The 21,997-nt window shown below is 35.6% G+C and overlaps 1 protein-coding gene across 8 annotated transcripts in view; it reads left to right on the top strand.

The window, feature by feature from the left end:
* Positions 1-21,997, top strand: part of NDEL1 (nudE neurodevelopment protein 1 like 1) — an 89,860-nt gene that overhangs the window by 32,578 nt on the left and 35,285 nt on the right. For 6 of the 8 annotated variants that reach the window (XM_007483115.3, XM_007483116.3, XM_056817533.1 and 3 more), the window contains one exon: positions 2,583-2,680. In XM_007483115.3, the coding sequence (XP_007483177.1) occupies positions 2,595-2,680 (86 nt within the window). In that variant the 5' untranslated portion in view covers positions 2,583-2,594. Of the gene's footprint in view, positions 1-1,915; positions 2,147-2,582; positions 2,681-21,997 lie in introns of those variants that run through there. The other 2 variants (XM_007483114.3, XM_007483118.3) reach the window with 1 other exon arrangement.

The following is a 21,997-nucleotide window of genomic DNA, read 5'->3' as shown; positions in this document are numbered from 1 at the left end:
TTTTCTTATAATTTTAAAATTCTTTCTAATTTTTCTATTTTTTGTTGTCTTCTTTGAGAGGTATTTGAAACTATTTTCACTTAACATTAACAATGAGCTCTTAATTATGAAATCTGATGGCCTTTTTGCCATTCCTTTTTTCTTTTTTTAAACCATATCTTTGTTCTTAGAATTGATGCTAAGTATTGGTTACAGTGTAGAAGAATGGAAAGGCTAGGCAATGGGAATTAAGTGACTTTTCCAGGCTCACAAATCTAGGAAATCTCTAAGACCTGATTTGAACCTGGTCCTCCAGTCTCCAGGCCTAGTGGCCCCTTTTCATTCTTTCTTGACTTCTGGACATCATTTGACATTATTAAACACCCTTTCTTGTCAGATACTCTTTCTTCACTGGGTTTTTGTTATATTGCTGTCTCTTGATTCTCTCCCTACCTGTTTGACCATTCTTTCTTCATTTCCTTTGTTGGTTCATATCCATATCATGCTCTTTAATAGTGCAGGTACACTTAAGGCTTTTGTCTTAGGCCCTCTTTTTTCTGTCTTTATACTTTCTACTTGGTGACCTCTTCAGCTCCCATAAATTTAATGATCACCTCTATGCAGATCAGTCATAGTATTCTCTCTCCATAGGGAGTCTTACCGTCAACAGTTACACATTTGCAGCTTGGATGTCTGGTAGTCATCTCAAATTCAATGTGCTCAAATAAATCTATTTTCCCCAGCCCCAACTCTTCTGAATTTGTCCATTTCTGTTGAGAGCACTACCATCCTTCTAGTCATGCATGTTTCCAACACTGGCATTATCATTGACTTCTCTCTCTCACTCATCTTACTGTGGTTGCCAAATCTTGTTTGTGCCTTTGTAACAGTTTTGGTGGTCATCCTTTTTCTTTAATCACACATAATCACTAGTAGATTTATCTTGTGACCTCTTACCTAGACTTTAGCAATAGCATCCTTATTGATCTCCCCTGTCTCATCTGTCTACAAAGACTTCCTTTTTTTTTTCACACAGCTTCTAAAATGATTTTCTAAAATTGCAGGTTTGACCAGGTCACTCTCCTATTCAGTGTAATTCTAATGATTATCTGTTACTTTTAGGAGAAAATTTAGATTCTACAGTTTGACACTATCTTTTGCAACCTGACTCTAACTTCTATTACATGTTACTTCATTTCATACATTTTGTGGTCAAGTCATTCTGACCTTTTAAAAAAACAAACAAAAACTATTCTTCATGCATACAGAATGTTAGAGAACCAAGTAATTGATTTGAGAGGCATAATGAAAAGAGATCAGGAAGTGTAAGGAAGACCTCAGCTTGAATCCTCTTTATGACATTTACTAGCTATATAACCATTTTGTTAATACCCACTAGACTCCATAAGACCATAGGAAATAAAGTTTTTATTTAAAAGACTATCTATTTCATGAAGCTCTCGTTAATATTTCTCAGAAATTTAGTTCATTTGTTAAAAAGGTTAACAAGACAAAGTTAAATTGAGTGCATTTTAGTAATTTTAATTTTAATGTTTGAATTGGTAAGAAGGGGTTCTTCTTAGACCTCTTCAATGTGCCTTTATATCTAAGCTGCAGCTAAATTTGAGACTCTTCATTTTTTGAGTTAGCCTGAATTACTAATTTGTCTGCTGTGGGTTAATGTGGATCTTTATCCTAAAACTGTGCCTTTAAATTTGATTGGGAATTCCAGAAAGTCAATTTAAGACCATATAAGACTCAGTCAAGTAAAGGATCAACTTTTTTTTTCCTTTCTGTGTACCTATCAAATCCCCCCTTGGGTAAAGAATACCGTGGTTCAAGTCCTGACTGATATATGCAGGTTGTGTGACCTTGGATACAAGTTACTTAATTTCATGGCACAGACACTCTTTTAATATCATTTGTTACAGAAACAGTACTAATGGTGAGCTGCCCACACTAATGAAATCACAAGTTTCAAAAAGAAAAGAAAAGAGAGAGCTTGGTAAAAACTTTCAACTTTCAGTAAAGAGAAGACTACCTGGAGGAGACATTATGAAGAGTAGACATTCATTTTACTTGTAATCGTTTCTGGAGTGCTAGAAGTTAAAGCCAAAGAAATAATGAACTATTTGCTAGAATTCTTGGGTGGCAAATGGTTTCAGAGGCAAGTGCTCTTCAAGTAATTAACTGCATTGCTATTCTAGCAGGAGCTACCCTGGCATTCCATTATTTCTACTTTACTCAAAAGGCAGTAGATTCAGGGGTCCCTGTTCCTACCACAATATAATACAGTGGAGTCTATTAATTTCTATAGCCTTTTAGCTACAACTGAAAAGACTTCATGTGCCTTTTATGACTATTCTTGATCTTGGTGTTCTCTATGATTAGTACTATGCAGAAGGAAGTAAGTTTAAAATTGATGACTCAACTTTAAAGAAGTAATAGAATTCCATTTTCCTAGAATCTTTGATATTCAGTTTCCTCCAGAGAATGAGTTGTACTGTTCTAGAATGAATAAAAATATATATATGTGTGTGTTTACATGGTTCCTATTTCTCATGCCCAATTCTTAAAATTTTTCAATGTTATTGTCTTTACAGACTATTTTGACCATGGATGGTGAGGAAATACCAGACTTTTCAAGTTTAAAGGAGGAAACTGCTTATTGGAAGGGACTTTCCTTGAAATACAAACAAAGGTAAAGGTTGAAAAGAGCAGTAGGAAGCAGAATAATAGAATATCTACCTAAGTCATGTTTTTTTTACTGTTATTTTAAAATAGCATTTTAATACTAAATAAAGTTTCAATTTCCAGAATTGCAAAGAGGAGATGGGTTGTGGTCTATACATTTATTCCTTCTATATTGAAGGAGTGGGGCATGGTATTCCATGATCTGGAATATCTGTGTAAATTTCGTTGGCTTTTTCTTCTTACCAGAAAAAGTAGTCTGATTTTTTTTCTCTTATGGAGTGGTTACAGGACCTTATTGTAAATTTTGGATGTATACATTCCTGAGTTTCTAATCTTTTTTTGTATTTGCTGGTCTTTAAGTAGTCTGCAGCTTCTGTAAAACTCTCCCAAAAATTACCATTTAATTTCTTATGCCAACCTGTGATATAGCAAAACTGCAGTGGGTAAAGTTGCCATGTGGAAGTGATAACTGTATTACAGTTTATTTATTATGCTTTTTATTAGGGTGCTTATATTTTGTATTATTCATGTGATCTTGGACAAGTCATTTCCCTTAATAAGCTGTGCTTAATTTCCTCATCTACAAATTGAAGGGAATTGGATTAGATGATCTTTAAGGAACTTTTCAGCTAAATCTGTTGACTCTGTGAATATAGTAAATAAAGAAAATATTACATTTAATTGAAAAAGTACAATTTGTAACTCTCTTACAATTTTTGTGCTTTATTTTCATTTCTTGTTTGTTGAATAAATAATGAATATGGCTGCATTTCCTTTTTTCTTTTGTTATTGATATAGTTTGTTTAAACACAGCAGACATATCCTAACTGTTACTCAAACAGACCTTTGTTTAAGCTACTGTTCCCCAAAGGGTTGAGTAATTCAGTGACTAAGTAAATAATATGTGCTAGGTTGTGTAATGGATAGAACACTGGCTCTGGAATCAGGAAGACCCAAGTTCAAATCCATTCTTACACACTTTCTGGCCATATGAACTGGGGCAAGTCACTCATTGGTCATTTGCCTCAATTTCCTCCACTGTAAAATAGGAATAATAATAGCATCTACCTCAAAGGTGATGGATTTTTCTGAATCTGTTCCTTTCATCATTTTTTATGGCACAATAATGCTTCTTTACATTAATATACCATAATGTGTCTAGCCATTTTTCATTTTATGGTCACCTATTTTGTTTCCAGATCTTTGCCTTCTATGTTCTCTTGACTCCTTTGTGTTTCAAAGACCCACTCTAGTCTTTTTATCAAGCATCTTAAATTTTGGAGATGTGAAGTCCTGGGTTCAAATTCGACCCCCAACACTTCTAGCTCTGTGATCCTGGACAAGTCACTAAACTCCCATTGCCTAGGCCTTAGCACTCTTCTGCCTTAGAACATAGCATAAGAGTTTTGGAAAAATACTTGATTTTTCCCTGTTGGTTTATACTGTTTTGCAAGCTGAGTTATTCTTTTTTGTAAGTTTTTTCTTTTGTCTTCTGGAATGTTTATTCTCAATATTTCCTCTTTATAAGTTGCAGTATGGTCTTTTGTGATCCTGTCTGTCATTACTTGCTTCCATTACAGACTCTTTATTCTTTGATGCTTACTTTCTTTGACCTGGAATTGTTGGATTTTGGCTAGGTCATTCCTAGGTGTTTTAAACAGGGTTTTCTTTTAAGAAGTGACCTTATGGATGCTTTTATATTGTCTTTTGATTCTCATAGATTTGAACAAGTTTTCTTTTATGGGTAGTATGATGTTTTTGTTTGCTTGTGGTTTTCAAAGATTGTACTTATTTTTAAATGATCTCTTTCTTTTTTTCAGATCAGTTTTTGATGGTAGAAACATTTTACTAATAGTTCATTACTCCCGCTATTTCTTCTTGTTTCATTGAAGTATTGACTTCTATTCACTCTATTCTATTTTTTTCTGAGAGTTCACCATGTGGGTAAGATTTTTCCACCTGTTCCAAGTTGTTTTTTTTTTCTTCCAGTGTTTTCCTTAAGTGCTCTAATTTAATTTTTAAAATATTTATTCTAGAAGTGCTTGTGTCCAAGCCATTTGTTTCTGTGAGGCTTTACTTGAACTTACTGAGTTACTTTGTCCTTCTGGATTTACCTCCTTGGACTTATTTTAATCCATAATATTTCTTTGTTTTATTTGGAGTTTTCTTCTCTTGAATCTTATCTTCAATATCAGACCCTGGGTTGAGACTTTGTACTAGGGCCAGCCTGTACCCCTTGGATGGGATGGATATATCCTGCTTGGACCTGTCCTTCCTGTAGTCTAGATGCTTCTTCTGTTGTAGTTCTTGATGAAGTGGATGGGACTAGGCTTCACCCATTTTTAGAATCTTTTTCTTTCTTCCCTTCCTATTGGTGGCACAATGCAGATACTGGTCTTAGCCAGGAATAGGCTTTACTGTCATGTATAGCACTCAGGATAGTGTTAGGAGGTTACTGCCAAAAATTCTGGAAACTATCTCTTTCAGTGGCTCTACTAGAAATATTAGCTCGAGGTTTTTTAGATGGCCTCCTAGTGCTTAGCCCCATTTCCCTAAGTAATATAGGCAGACTCTTTTCCCACTATGACTCCAATAGGAAAGGGCAAAGTTTCTCTGGCTTCAGGCTCCATTTGCTGGAGGTCAGACTTGTTTTTTTTCCTCTACCTTATTGATTGTTTTTGCTGAGAGTACTGGTAGAGTTCTCTCTTTCTTGTGCATTCCTGTTTCTTGTCAGTTTCTTTCTTTGTGTGTGTGTGTGATATTTATTAGGCAATCTAGGTTGGTCACAATCTTTTATGTTCCATCTAAAATGGAAACCTATCCACTATACAATTGGGCTTCTGAACTTCTTTCCAAGATTATCAACAGTATCTTAATTGTTAAAATCCAATGGCATTTTCATAACTCTGTTTGACCTCTGTGGTTTGGGGCATTTGATCCCTGCTTTTCTTGATGTTCTTTTCTCCTTCAACTTTGTGGCTTTATTCTCTATTGGTTCTTAGTTCTCCATTCTGACTGATCCTCTGTGTCCTTTGACTCTACTCTCTATTTCACACTCTGTTCATGTCAGTCTAGTCTTCTCTTTTATCTGCTTTGGTGATATCATATATCATTCCTAACATTGGAAAAGATTATAATCTTATGTGGATCCCTGCTGTTTCCCAATTGGGAATATTGACTAGACATGATGCAGAGCTGAATTCATGTTCAGCATATGGGATGTTTTTAGATGTACCTAAACTTCTACTGTCATGGAAGCAGATAGTACCTTGAATGAATATAGGTCCTAGAAAATTCCCCTTTTCACAGGCATCATCATTTTAATCAGTTAATCACTTTTCCAATCTGCCTACTTCTTTTGAGTATTTTCCTTTTTATTGATGGCAGTGGCAAAAATACCACCTTTGCCTGTATTCAGTTTCTTGCTCAAGACTTTGTAATCTCCAGTAATATTTTGAATGCTGCATAATGAAAAAAAAGGATTTGCTTTCATGTGAATTCCAAAAAAGTAAATAGAATTTGGAAGTTTAATAGATAAAAATGTGATGAGGTCCTGTAAATCTAATTTTAAAAAATGCTTCAATATGAAAAGGAAGTGGGAAGAAGAAAGCTTCCTATTATATAGCTATCAAACTTAATATAGAATACTATATCTACAATTTAAGAATAATATAACAGTAGAGACATCTCTACTAGAGACATCTAGGGATCCCTAAGAGAATAATTCAAGAAGGGAATCAGTAATAAAACTCATGACCTCAAATGATATACCAACATGCATAGAAAATGGTTAAGTAAGTAAGAAATTCTAATACAAGGAGGCAAATTTGACCTCATTAGATATCACCAAGACCTGATGGAATCAGATTCACTATTGGAATTTGGCTCTAAGGAGGTGTAACTTATTTGGGAGAAACAGGATAGTGGGGAGGGACAGAGTTGCTTTGTTTATTAGGAAGGAAATTCTGAAACCACAGAGGGTAAGGGATATGGGGTGATTTGAACCTTTTGAGAACAAGGTACTTTCTCACTATCTCCCTACTTATCTTGGGTTTTAGCTTCCTTTGGCTATTTTTGTTCCGTGCCTTCACTTCACATGTTTTTTTCTCCTTGGACTAGAAAACAGAAGCAAAATAAGAACTGAACATTGCTCCTTTTCTCTGCTTTTTTTTGTTGTTGTTATAATAGTTCAGTTTACACCAAAAAGCATACCACTTTTTCCTCCTTCAATATTGCTTAAAAAAAACGCAAATCCAATATCCTTGAAGACTTATGTGAATACAACAGAGAAGATAAGTAAATTGAGCATACCATTAATAAAACTCAAAAACCAACAAAGTTCAAATGAGATTTTGAAAAGGGGGGCAAAATAAGTAGAATTGAAAATTTATTGAAAATTGAGCTTCAATTATTTAAAATGCAGATAAAATTGATGAAGTTTTAGCTAATTTGATTTTTTAAAAAATGGAATCCAAATTGGCAACATTTTTTAAGGTGATCAGGGTGAATTAATAACAAATAGAAGAAAGGACACATTTATTTGTTATGTGTCAGACACTTTTTGTGCTTTACAAATATTATTTCATTTGAGTCTCTTAACAATCCCTAGTGGAAATAGGTGTTATGATTATTCTGATTTTATAGTTAAGGAAATTCAGTCAGGCAGTGGTTAAATGACTTGGCCAGAGTCACTTAACTAGTAGGCATCTGAGGCCAAATTTGAATTCAGACTATTCTAACTCCAGACCCAGTGATCTATCTGTTGAAGTTCTTGAGTTAAGCTCTATCTAATGCCTCTAAGGTTGGGATGAAATAGTGAAAATTGTTGTTTTTTACTTGTGTCCAACTCTTTGTGACCCCATTGGGGGTTTTCTTGGCAAAGATACTGGAGAGGTTTGCTATTTTCTTCTGCAACTCATTTTAAAAATGAGGAAACGGAGGCAAAAAAGGGTTAAGTGACTTGCCCAGGGTCACTCAGTAAGTGAAGCTGGATTTGAACTCAAGATGAGTTTAGTGCTATATTTGCTATGTCACCTAGTTGCCCCCAGCTGCCCTATACATGGCAAAATTAAAATCTTAAAGGAAAGAATTTCTACAAAAATATGAAGCACAAAAATTATTTTTAAAAAATAACCTAAGGGGGTTGAGTCATGTTGGTGAACCTATGGCACACATTCCAGAGTGTGCTGGAGGGGACTGCTCCCCTTCCCCTCCATGCATGCATGAGGACAATTCTCACATGACCTGCCCTCAGCAACCCAGTGGGAGCACTTCTTCCCTCTCCTGTTTGGGGTAAGACTCACCTGTAGCATGAGGGTTGCAGTTTGAGCACTCAGTCTCTATAAATGGTTTGCCTTCACTGCTTAGAGTGAACACTAGCTTACTGGCCTTGATATCCTTGTACTTTCTCAGAGACAGTCTGCACCATGATTCACTGTTTTGGGTGGGACACTCTTCTTTGGGATGTTTCTGATTCTTTGCCAAGCATAAAGTTGGTTTTTAACAATGCTGTCTTAAGGCACACTCATCCTTCCTAAGGAGACAGCATTGATATAGTAGGAAGGGCAAATGATTATTGACATTTAGTTAGAAAACTTAGGAACAGAATTTTTTTGTGTAGTTTCTAGGAATATGGCATTCATATTCTCGAACACATTTTTCTGGGATACTCATAGTTCTTGGATTGTCTTGCAAAAGCTTTGTCATCTCTATTGCTTCAGTTTATAGAGTTCTTAATTCTGCCATTTTTTGGAGTTACTCAGATCCTAAGATTATACATAATTTCATTGAGTTTTTGAATGGTTTTGTTTTCTGTGTTCTTAGCTGTACTGTCCTTTATGAATTATTTTCACTATATTTTCTAGTTTTAGAAACATGCTTTTCCCTTATTTCTTTGAAGATCTTGCACAGTGTTCATTCTTTCTTCTAGAAGTGTTGCTTGTTTCTGGCAGTTTTGTTTTACCCTTCTAGTGACTTCTTCCTTTCTTTTATCTAGTAATGTTTATTTAAGAATTAGTGTGTAAGGATAAATTAGAAAAGGAGAAATATACAGAGAGGGAAAGAGTTTTTGACTTAAGTTTTATAGAGATGATTACAAAAGATGAAATGAACAATTTTGATTATGTAAAATTGAAAAGCGAATAAGCAAAATCAGTATTTAGAAAGTAAACAACTGGGAAAAATCTGCACAGTAAATTTCTCTAATTAGATAATCAAGACATATAAAGGATTGATATGAATATTTAAGAACAAGAGGCACTCCTGAAATATATAGTCAGAGGATATTAACAACCAGATGTCAAAAGAAGAAATGCAAACTACAAACAAACATATATCTGTTGATGACCACTATTAAGAGAATTGCAAAGGAAAATAGCTTTATCGAAGTCACAGCTCTACTTACAGTACATTAATGTGCCTGTTTTCCCCAAGCCCCTCCAATAGTTATCATTTTCCTTTTCTTCAACTTTGCCAGTATGATGAGTGTGAATGTAACCTCAGATATGCTTTAAGTTGTAGTTCTGTAATTTTTATTGATTTGGGACATTTTTAATACAGAACGGCATGTTCATGCCCTTTAAACTGTTGATGTTTTCTAGTAACCAATTTGAATCCTAAGGGAAACATTAGAATCTCCTGTCTATTATTAGTGTTGGAGGTTTAAGGAAAGATAGGCACATTTATGCTTTTTTGTGGAACTATATTATATTAGTGCAACCATTTGGGAAAGCAATTTGGAATTATACAGTTAAAATGTCTAATATCCTTTGACCCACTGCTAGGCAAATAACCCAAGGAAGTTATTGATTTAAAAGGCCTCATATACACCAAAATGTAACAGTAGCACTTTTTGTGGTAAGAAAAATTGGAAACTAAGTAGATTAGATGCCCATTGATTGAGCAGTAGTAAACAAATTGTGGTCCATCAGTGTAATGGAATATTACTATCATTCAAAAAATGATGAATATCAGTAGAGAGAAGTATGGAAAGACTTAAGTGAACTAATGCAAAGTGAAGTATGTGTTTCTTGTAAACAACATATGGTAGGGTTCTGTTTTTTAATCCACTCTGCTGTTTCTGTTTTATTGGTGAGTTCATCCCATTACATTCAAAGTTATGATTACTATCTGTGTATTCTTCTCCATCTTGTTTTCCTCTTTTAATCCTGCCCTTTTCCCTTTCATTCTTTCCCTCCATACCAGTGTTTGCTTCCATATTACTCCCATATTACTCCCCTTCTCACCACCTCCTTTCTTATTCTCCTCCTACTTCTCTATAGGTTAAGATAGGATTCTGTATACCCCAATGAATCTGGCTATTCTTCCCTCTTTGAGCCAATTCCAATAAGAGTAAGGTTTAAATATTACCCATCACCATCTTCATCCTCCTGTCTACTGTAATAGTATTTCCTTCCCACTCCCCACCCCTCCCGGTGCCTCTTTATGTACTATAACTTATCCCATTTTGTTTCTCTCTTCCCATTTAGTAATATCCTCTTTTTCTCCCCTAGGTTTTTTTTTTCTCATATCATCCTATTAAATAGCTCACTACCACACCCTCTATAGGTCTATGTCTACTTCTAACTGCTATGATAATGATGACAAATTTTTAAGAGTTATAGATATCATCTTTCCAATGTAGGAATGTAAACAATTTTTCCTTATTGAAACCCTTAAATTTTTTCTCTTATTTACCTTTTTATGCTTCTCTTTTCTTCAGAAATGTTTGAAAATCTATTTTATTAAATGATCATATATTCCCCTGAAAGAATATAGTCAGTTTTGATGGGTAGTTGATTCTTGGTTGTAAACTCAGTTTCCTTGCCTTCTGGAATATCATATTCCAAGCTTTCTGGTGGCTTCAATGTGGAAGCTTCCAGATCCTGTGTAATCCTGACAACAGCTCCATGATATTTGAATTGTTTCTTTCTGACTGTTTGTAGTATTTTCTTCTTGGCCTAGGAACTCTTGAATTTGGCTATAACGTTTCTGGGAGTTGTCGTTTGGGGATTTATTATAGGAGGTGATCTATGAATTCTTTAAATTTCTATTTTATCCTCTTGTTCAAGAATATCAGGGAAATTTTCTTGTAATATGATTTGAAATTTTTGTAATATGATGTCTAGGCTTTTTTTTTTTTTAAATCATGACTTTCAGGTAGTCTATTCTTAAATTGTCTCTCCTGGATTTATTTTCCAGGTCAGTTTTTTTTTTTTTAGTGAGATATTTCATATTTTCTATTTTTTCATTCTTTCGATTTTGCTTCATTATTGCTTGATGTCTTGTGAAGTCATTAGCTTCTATTTGCTAACAATTCTAATTTTTAAAGAATTAATTTCTTACATGACTTTTTGATCCTCCTTTTCCATTTCTTCCATTCTACTTTTCATGGAAATTTTTTTTTCATAATTTTTTTGACCTCTTTTTTCTAGGAGGTCAATTCTGTTTTTTTGGATTTTTGTGCCTCTTTTTCCAGTTGGTCAGTTTTGCTTTTTTAGACATTATTTCTTTTTGCATTACTTTAATTTCTTTTCCCCATTTTTCTTCAACCTGTCTTATTTGATTTTTGAATTCCTTTTTGAATTCTTCCAGAGCTTGAGACCAATTTCCATTTTTCTTTGAAGTTTTGCATGTGCTTGGATCTTTTAGTCGCCTATTTCTATTCCATAGAAATTTTCTAGGGTTAGGTGTTTCTGTTGCTCTTTGCTCATTTCCCTAGCATTTTTTTGCTTGTGTGGGAATTCTGAAAGCCAATGATTCTGTCTCCTCTGCTGCTGGCTTGCAGGACTGTACCCTGTGAACTATTTTGCCCTTGGAACTAGGTCTTCACTACAGCACAGACTTGAAAGTACCAAGGGCTTTGGACTTCCTGGACCTCACTGAGGCAAGTGGTGCCAGGGCCTGGGACTTCAAGGAGTGGATCTGAGTTCTAGGGTAATCTGTTGTTGTATGCAGAGTCCCAGGATCCCAAAATTGGCCTATATCCAGGCTCAGAACCTTGTGCAGCAGGTTGGGGGATGGTTGGCCAGCACTCCTCTGTATACAGTTTTCTTCTAGTTCCCCCTTGTCCTGTGAAAATTGACTCTTTCTGCCTACCTTTCAGGTATTCAGTGGAAGAGCCCCTTCAAGCTGTCTTGCTGTTGGTTTTTGACTCTTATAATTTTGAAGTGCTTTTTAAAGATTGGTTTGGAGGGATTATTGAACAGTTTTATCCTTTTGCTGTTATTAAGCCACCACTTCCCCTCCTAGTTCTTGAAATGAGATTGTCATATTTACTTTTCCTACTTATTTAGGCCACTTTTATTTCTTCATTTATAATGCCCATAATCAAAAGATTCCTTTCTTTCACCTTTACTATTTGTTACTGACATAATTTATCTCCCCCAAATTAGGAAATCAAAACAACACTACCATAGTTTATTTATTTTTTTTTACTATAGAACTTATATTGGATTCATATGATTGTAAAATTTTTCTTTGTCTCCTATGTCTTTATGATGATTTTCCCCTAGGTAAATTCTATTTTAAAATTCATTATTTTTGTGGGTTCTTAAATGTTTCATCTTTTGTCTTTGAAAAATGTTTGGTTTTGCAGGATAGCTGACTTTGAAGTTAATTACATTGTCATTTGACTAAAAAAAAAATCCCAACAGTTTCCTTTGGCTTGGGCAAAAGACCCTGTGATATTGGAACTACTTGTTTTTGGGTCATATTTGTATATAAAATCTTCTTGTAGATTTGAAGTTTGAATGAATGAATGAGAAAGAATTTTTAAATACTTAACTCACTGTGTTCAGCACTGGGAATGGAAGTGGAGAGAGTCCCTACTCTTATTTATTCTAATAGAGGAGACAGTACATAGAAGATCTTAGTTAAAAGTTAGATGAAAAGATCTCATGGTACTTAGGGTACAGTATTGAAGTAGATGTCAATGCACCTTCTTTAATGTTGTTTCCACTAATAAAATCATATCCCTTTCTGATTTTTAATCACTTGATGAAGTCAAGGACTAATTTTTTTCTGGGGTTACTGAGAAGGTGGGTCCTGAAATACCTGAAGATGAGCAAGGTGATAGCTTTGTCAAGAACTGAAGTCAAATTCATTACTATTTATTTGACCTAAGACAAACCACCTTACCTCTTGAAAACTCAGTTTCCTTATTTGTAAAGTAGAAATAATAGTATCTCCTACTTCCAAGAATTCTTGTGAGGATAAAATGAGATAATATTTTCAAAGTGCTTTGCAAACATTAAAGCACTATGTATATGCTAATTGGAGTGTATGGGGTGCTCAGGGAGGGGTAGTATCTCTGGTATGGAGGGCTCCCTCCTAGGGCAGCTCTCCAGCCTCTGACCCCCACCTGACACCCAGCTCTCACGTGTGGCTCCTAGTAGCTGCTAGCATGTGGCAGTGGCCACACCCCGGGCAACGGCTTCGACAGACTGGCTAAACATTGTGAGGTGTAATGGTAGAAATTGTGGGTTTTGGGGAGAGGTTATAATATTGTAATGGTTAAGAATGTGGCTACAAGATTTATGTAATATTGAACAATGGCCGCCAAGGAATTTACTTATGAAATTCCTAAAATGAAACACTCAAGTCAGAATGAAGTTTATGGAGGTTTAATCACACTGGGAGTAGGGAAAAGGATAGGGAGAGAAGGAGAGAAGAGAAAAGGGAAAGGGGCTACTCAACCTCTGACCAAGGCAGAGGGAGTTTTAGGCCCAAAGGCCCAGGTGGAAAGAATCAGTCCTTAACTCATGTGACCAATCTGAAGGAAAGCTGTCTGCGGGCGTCCTCTCCCTCCAAGCTCCTAACACCAACTCCCGTCTAGCTCTCTCCACAGGAAGAGAGCGAATTCCAGAGGCTGTTCCCTACCTCACTTCCTGTGTCTCACAAAATCCAATGGTTGGCTCTAGCTTGGCTTAGGACAGCCCAGGTGGGCAGTTAGTTATTTCTGATTTGTCATTGACTAGCACATGCCTGTGTAGTGTGGGTGTGCACAATTTTTTGGTGCTAGACCAAGATGGAGACTTTTTAAAATTCACAGAGGGTAGCCATCGGGTCGTCCTCGACCCCTGGTGAACTAGGGCTTTGCTCACCCAGCATGTGAAGACTGTTTCGGCGGAACAGGCGGAAGAAACCAACAAGAAGGTTCAACAGCTGAGATGGCGATACAGCAAGGCACTGTGGAGTGCTTAGGGCATGTTGGAGCACAAAAGACAACACGGCCATCCAATGCAGCTGAGGAAGTCTCCAGGTGTAACAACTTTTCGTGCCAATGGACCCAGGCTTCCAACGCCGAGAGAGTGGGACTGTTTCTGTGCACCAACTTTTCCACTTAAATCTTCACACACAAGTGTCTTTGTGCACAAAAATGCACAAAGACAATCGTCATCCTCGGTGACTGAGAGACTACTACTACAATATATGCCAAGTATCATTTTTAAATCTATGGGGCCCAAGTTGGAAGCAGTATTATCAGTGTCAATGAAGTGCATTTATAATTCCAAATTGTAAGATTAAAAATTAATATTCAAATATGTCAAGTATTATATTCTTATAAGAATTTATTAATAACTTGAAGAAAAAGGAAAATGATAGCATGAGCAAAGAGAGAGTTTCCTGGTCTGCCAAAAGCCAGAAGAGAGCCAGGAGGAGAGCACAGGAAGAAGAGTTAAAAAGGCAGGATTAGAGCAAACTTTTATGTACAGTATGTAAGGACACTATGTGGATGAAGGGAAAAAGATTCTGGGAGATGAAGTCCAAGGGTTCAAGATTTCTAATTACACACAGTGCTCTTGGGTTCTACCTGCCCATTGGTGGCATTTGATCATTTGCTGTTGTTATGGTGAGGAAAGTTGGCCAATTTTCCAGAGATTGTTATTGTTATTTTTATTTTTTTTGGTGGGTGGGTAACAATTCATTTTTAAAAAATTTTATTTAATTAGATGATTTAGAATATTTTTTTCACGGTTACAAGACTCATGTTCTTTCCCCCCCTTCCCCCCTCCCCCTTCCTGTAGCTGATGCACAATTCCACTGGATTTAATATGTATCATTGATCAAGACCCATTTCCATATTATTAAGATTTGCACTAGGGTGATCATTTAGAGTCTACTTTCCCAGGCATAGCCCCATCTACCAATGTGATCAAGCAGTTCTTTTTCTTCTGTGTTTCTTTCCCCACAGTTCTTCCTCTGGATGTGGATAGGGTTTTTTCTCATGTGTTCCCTCCAAATAGTTGTGGATTATTTCATTGCTACTAATAGAGAAGTCCATTACATTCAATTGTACCATAGTGTATCAGTCTCTGTGTATAATGTTCTCCTGGTTCTGCTCCTTTTACTCTGCATCAATTCCTGGAGGTCATTCCAGTTCACACGGAATTCTTCTAGTTCATTACTCCTTTGAGCACAATAGTATTCCATCACCAGCATATATAACAATTTATTCAGCCATTCCCCAATTGGAGGGCTTCCCCTCATTTTCCATTTTTTTGCCACCACAAACAGCACATCTATGAATATTCTTATACAAGTCTTTTTCCTTATTATCTCTTTGGGGTAAAAATCCAGCAGTGCTATCAAAGGGCAGACAGTCTTTTAGCACCCTTTGGGCATAGTTCCAAATTGCCTTTCAGAATGGTTGGATCAGTTCACAACTCCACCAGCAATGCATTAATGTCCCAAATTTGCCACAATCCCCTCCAACATTCATTACTCTCCTTTGATGTCATGTTAGCCAATCTGCTAGGTGTGAGGTTATACCTTAGAGTTGTTTTGATTTGCATTTCTCCAATTATAAGAGATTTAGAACATTTTTTCATGTACTTATTAATAGTTTTGATTTATCTGAAAATTGCCTATTCATGTCCCTTGCCCATTTATCATTTGGGTAATGGCTTGATTTTTTGTATAATTGATTTAGTTCCTTATAGATTTGAGTGATTAGACCTTTGTCAGAGGGTTTTTTGTTGTTGTTTTTTTTTAATTAATTTATTTAGTCAATTTAGAACTTTATTCCTTGGTTACAATAATCATATTATTTCCCTCCCTCCACTCCACCTACCCTTCCTGCAGCTGATGTGCAATTTCATTGGGTATATTACTTGTGTCCTTGATCAGAACCTATTTCCATGTTGTTAGTGTTTGCATTAGGATGTTCATTTAGAGTCTACCTCCCCAGCATATCCCCTCAACCCATGTATTCAAGCAGTAGGTTTTCTTCTATGTTTCAACTCCCACAGTGTTTCCTCTGAATGTGGATAGTGGTTTTTCTTGTAGATTCCTCCAAGTTGTTTATGATCACTGCATTGCCACAAATGGAGAAGTCCATTACATTCAATTGTACCACAGTGTATCAGTCTCTGTGTACAATATTCTCCTGGTTCTGCTCCTCTCACTCTGCATCAATTCCTGGAGGTTGTTCCAATTCCCATTGAATTCCTTCACTTTATTATTCCTTTGAGCAATTGTATTCCATCACCAACATATCAACTTTGCTAAAGTTGTTGATTATTTCGACTAGCTTTTTGATTGATTCTCTAGGACTCTTTAAGTAGACCATCATATCATCTGCAAAGAGGGATAAGCTTGATCTCCTCATTGCCTATTTTAATACCTTCAATTTCTTTTTCTTCTCTAATTGTTATAGCTAGTGTTTCTAGTACAAAGGTGATAATGGGAATCCTTGTTTCACTCCTGATCTTATTGGGAAGGCTTCTAGTTTATTCCCATTGCAGATGATGTTTGCTGATGATTTTAGATATATACTGTTTATTATTTTTAGGAAAGGTCCTTCTATTCCTATACTTTCTAGTGTTTTCAACAGACTGAAAAAAGATGTATTCCTTTTTGTCCCTATTTATTTTTCTCCACATATCTACTAACTCTAATTTTTCTAAGATTTCATTCTCTTCTCTTACCTCCTATTTATTTTTTAGTTTGATTTATCTAGTTTAAATAGAGGAAGGTTCAGGTCTCCCACTAGTATAGTTTTACTATCTATTTCATCCTTGAGCTCCACTAGTTTCTCCTTTAGAAATTTGGATGGTATGCCATTTGGTGCATACATGTTGAGTACTGGTATTTCCTCATTGTCCATACTGCCTTTTATCAGGATGTAATTACCTTCCCTATCTCTTTTAACCAGATCTATTTTTACTTTGGCTTTGTCAGATATCATGATTGTGACTCCTGCCTTCTTTTTATCACTTAATGCCCAAAAGATTTGGCTCCATCCTCTTACTTTCACCCTATGTGTATATAACTTCCTCATGTGTGTTTCTTGTAGATAGCATATGGTAGGGTTTTGAGTTCTAATCTACTCTGCTATTCGTTTGCATTTTATGGGTGAGTTCATTCCATTCACATTCAGAGTTATGATTACCAGCTCTGTATTTCCCAGCATTTTGATTTCTACTCCTAGTCTTGCCTTTTCTTCTTTCACTATTTCTTCTATGCCAATGTTTGTTTTTAATCAGTCTCCATAGTTCCCACCCTTATTTTATTTCCCTTTCTATGCCCCTCCCTTCTTATTCCCACCCCCCTTATTTTCTTTGCAGTCTTTTTAAACTACCCCCTCACCCTCTCCCTCCCTTGTTCTCTTCCCTCCCCACCAGTTCGTTTGTTACCCTTCTACTTCCCTATAGGGCGCAAATCTATTCTCTGCCCCAATGGATTGGATTGTTCTTCCCTCTTTGGGTCAATTTCAATGCATGTAAGAGTTGAGTATTTCCTATCTCCAACCTCTTTACCCTTCCAGTGTATTGTTGTTCTCCCACCTCCTATCATGAGCTTCTTTGTGACATATAAATTTACCCCCTTTTGTTTCTTTTCCCATTTATTTTAGTATTAGCCTCTTTTTTAGCTCTAGGTATATATATATATATATATATATATATATATACACACACACACACACACACGTATATGTATTTATGCATACATATATCTATATACCTATTTATGTCTTGTCATTTCATCCTATACAGTTTGTCACTGTTCCCTCTAAGTGTAATTCTTCTAGCTGCCCAGGTGATAACAATTTTTAAGAGTTACCAATGACCTCTTTTCTTATAGGGATACATATCATTTTAACTTGTTGAGTCTCTTAAAATATTTTTTCTTTTCCCCCCTCTTTTTTAGTTACCTTTTGATGATTCTCTTGAGTTCTGTGCTTGGGCATCAGATTTTCTGTTCAGGTCTGGTCTTTTCTTTACAAATGATTGGAATTCTTTTATTTTATTGAATGACCATACTTTCCCCTGTAAAAATATAATCAGTTTTGCTGGGTAGTTGATTCTTGGTTGTAGACCTTGCTTTCCGGAATATCATATTCCATGCCTTTTGGTCCTTCAGTGTGGATGCAGCCGGATCCTGCATTATCCTCACTGTGTTTCCGTGGTATCTGAATGGCTTCTTCTTGGCAGCTTGTAATATCTTTTCTTTGGTCTGATAGTTTTTTAATTTGACTATAACATTCCTGGGTATTGTCAGTTGGGGATTAAATACAGGAGGTGATCTGTGGATTCTTTCAATCTCCACTTTCCCCTCTTGTTCTAGGAAATCGGGCAGTTTTCCTGAATAATTTCCTGTAGTTTTATGTCCAGGCTTTTTCTTTTGTCATGGTCTTCTGGTAGACCAATGATTCTTAAGTTGTCTCTCTTGGAATGATTTTCTAAATCTTCTGTTTTGTGATATGCTTCATATTTTCCTCAATTTTTTTATTCTTTTGATTTTGTTTTATAATGTCTTGCTGCCTTGTGAAGTCACTTAATTCTTGTTGTTGTATTCTGGTTCTTAAAGACTGGATTTCATCCCTGGCTTTTTGGTCATCCTCCTTCTGGTCTGATTTTCTTTGGAAGTCATCTTTCATTCTCTTTACCTCATCTCTCATCTCCTTTGCCTCATCTTTCATCCTCTTTGCCTCATCTTTCATCTTCTTTGCCTCATATTTCATCTCCTTTGCCTCATTTTCAAGCTGATTGATTTTGGCTTTCAAGACACTATTTTCTGTTTCCAGATGACTTGTCTTAGTTTTTAAGTTCTTTTCCCAATTGTCTTCAACCTCTCTTAATTGTGTTTTGAATTGTATTTTGAATTCTTCTAAAGCCTGTATCCAATTCCCTGGGTTTTCTGTATTATTGCTTGATGTTTCCTCCTCCTTCTCTGTTCATTGCCTGTATAGAAGCTGTCAATTGTAATTTCTTTTTCTGTTGTTTGCTCATTTAACCCCTTCTTTACTCCCTGCAGTTGTCTGTGTTCTTCCTCCTCTCTCTCTCTCTCTCTTTTTTTTTTTTTTTGGTTTTGGGGTTTTCTGTCAGTCTCCCCTCTTGGAGCTTTGTCAGGAGATCTCTCAGTGCAGTCTGTGGGGGAGGGATGTTGGAGTTTGAACTTCCCTGATCTCTGAAGACTTTCAATGGGATTAAGTCCAGCTGGGTTGGGCTGGATGTGCCCTGAGGCCAAAAACCTCCTGGAAGGCGAGAGCAACATGGAGGGTGTCTGCTGCTGTGACCAGGCTGCCCGCTCTGTGCTCCCTCTCCAGTTCCTTCCCTACCACCTGTGTTCAACGCTGTGAGCCTGGCACAGCCCTGCCTGCAAGGTACTCCCTGCAGTCCAGGGCCTTTGCCTGTCCAAAGGTTCCCACTGCTGCTGAAGGGTTTTCAGAGGCTGAACTTTCACTGCCTCTATGCCGCCATCTTGACTCCCAGCCAGAGGTTTTTGTTATAAAGATTTTCCCCTAATTTGTTGCTTCCCTTCTAATTTTGCTTGCATTGGTTTTGTTTGTACAAAACTTTTTTTAATTTAATGTAATCAAAATTATTTATTTTGTATTTTGTAATTTTTTCTAACTCTTGCTTGGTCTTAAGATCTTTCCTTTCCTAAAGATCTGACAAGTATGTTATTCTGTGTTCACCTGGTTTACTTATTATTTCCTTCTTTATGTTCAGATCATTCACCCATTCTGAGTTTATCTTGGTGGTGGGTGTGAGATGTTGATCTAAACCTAATCTCTTCCAATTTTCCCAGCAGTTTTTGTCAAATAGTGGATTTTTTGTCCCCAATGCTGGGATCTTTGGGTTTATCATAGACTATCTTACTGAGATCACTTACCCCAAGTCTATTCCACTGATCCTCCCTTTTGTCTCTTAGCTAGTACCATATGTTTTTGATGATCACTGCTTTATAATATAGTTTGAGATCTGGGACTGCTAGGCCACCTTCCTTCACATTTTTTTTCACTATTTCCCTTGATATTCTTGTTCTTTTGTTCTTCCTAATGAACTTTGTTATTGTTTTTTTTTCTAATTTTGTAAAAAAGGTTTTTTTGGAGTTTGATGGGTATGGCACCAAATAAGTAAATTTAGTTTGGGTAGGATTGTCATTTTTATTATGTTAGCTTCGACTACCCATGAGCAATTAATGTTTTTCCAATTATTTAGATTTAGTTTTAATTGTGTGGAAAGTGTTTTGTAGTTGTGTTCATATAGTTCCTGTGTTTGTCTTGGCAGATGTATTCTAAGTATTTTATCTTGTCTATGGTGATTTTAAAGGGAATTTCTCTTTCAAACTCTTGTTGCTGGGATGAGTTGGAAGTATATAGAAATGCTGATGACTTGTATGGGTGTATTTTGTGTCCTGAAACTTTACTAAAGTTGTTGATTAGTTTGTATAATATTGGCATTAGTTGTTCTGTGAATGTCTGATAGAATTCATTTGTGAATCCATCTAGATTTTTTCTTAGGGAGTTCTTTGATGGCTTGTTCAATTTCTTTTTCTGATATGGGGTTGTTTAGGTAATCTATTTCTTCCTCTGTTAGTCTAGGCTATTTATATTTTTGTAAATATTCATCTGTATCACCTAGATTGCCATATTTGTTGCCATATAATTGGGCATAATAGTTTTTAATGATTGCCTTAATTTCCTCCTCATTTGATGTGAGGTCTCCTTTTCATCTTGGATACTGTCAATTTGGTTTTCTTCTTTTCCTTTTTTAAATTAGATTGACGAGTACTTTATTTTATTTGTTTTTTCAAAGTACTAGCTTCTAGTCTTGTTTATTAATTCAATTGTTCTTTTACTTTCACTTTTATTAATTTCTCCTTTAATTTTTAGGATCTCTAATTTAATTTTCATTTGGGGATTTTTAATTTGTTCACTTTCTAGTTTTTTATTTGAATGCCCAGTTCATTGACCTCTGCTCTCCCTAATTTGTTAATATATGAACTCAAGGGTATAAATTTCTCCCTGAGTACTGCTTTGGCTGCATTTGGAAAGGATGTCTCATCATTGTCATTTTCTTCAATGATATTATTATGAAATTATTGTTTCTATGATTTGTTCTTTAACTGATTTTGCTGAATCGTATTATTTAATTTCCAATTAATTTTTGATTTGCCTCTCCATGTACCCTTACTAATAATTATTTTTATTGTATTGTGATCTGAAAATGTTACATTTATCATTTCTGCTCTTTTGCACTTGTTTGCCAAGTTTTTATGCCCTCTTACATGGTCAATCTTTGTGAATGTACCATGTGCTGCTGAAAAGAAGGTGTATTCCTTTTTGTCCCTATTTATTTTTCTCCATATATCTATCTACTAATTCTAATTTTCCTAAAATTTCATTCACTTCTCTTACCTCTTTTTTTGTTTGTTTGATTTATCTAATTCTGATTGAGGAAAGTTCAGGTTTCCCACTAGTATAGTTTTACTTATCATCTTTGAGCTCCACTAGTTTCTCCTTTAGAAATTTGGATGCTTACTATTTGTTCTTCTTATTTATAGCAATGAGGGCCTATGTGGAAACAGAACTGGTTATCTGAGGGGCACTGCCAAGTTCTGATTGAACTGATAATTTTGCATGTCACAGAGAGCCTTTTAATTCTCAGAGCTTTCTCTTTCAGATTTGTCATTTCTTTGTTTTGACCTTACATTGTGGTTTCCTTCCTTGATTTCACCATTCTGAGTTTGACTTCAACAGTTAATATTTCTCAGTTAACCTTTTATTTTTTCACAAATATTTCCAATTATATTTTCATCATCATCTTGTTCACATTTCATAAATTTAATTTCTTCCTTTATTTCCACCAGTTGAATTATTATACCCAATGATGTTCTTACTTCATTATTGTGGCTATTGTTGCTTTAATTCATTATATTTTTCCTTCTTGTATCTTTATTCAACTTTATTTCAGTCTATAATATATCTGTCCTATTTGAACTTTTATTTGTTTATTAATTTGATCCCTTTCCTTTTCTTGAAAAATTATTTTTTTTAAAGATTTTTTGGTAACTCCACCTTTTTTTTTGTTTTGCA

The sequence above is a fragment of the Monodelphis domestica genome, chromosome 2 (assembly GCF_027887165.1).
Source record: "Monodelphis domestica isolate mMonDom1 chromosome 2, mMonDom1.pri, whole genome shotgun sequence".
NCBI classification, from domain to species: Eukaryota; Metazoa; Chordata; class Mammalia; order Didelphimorphia; family Didelphidae; genus Monodelphis; species Monodelphis domestica.
This window is presented reverse-complemented; position numbering and strand designations above follow the sequence as displayed.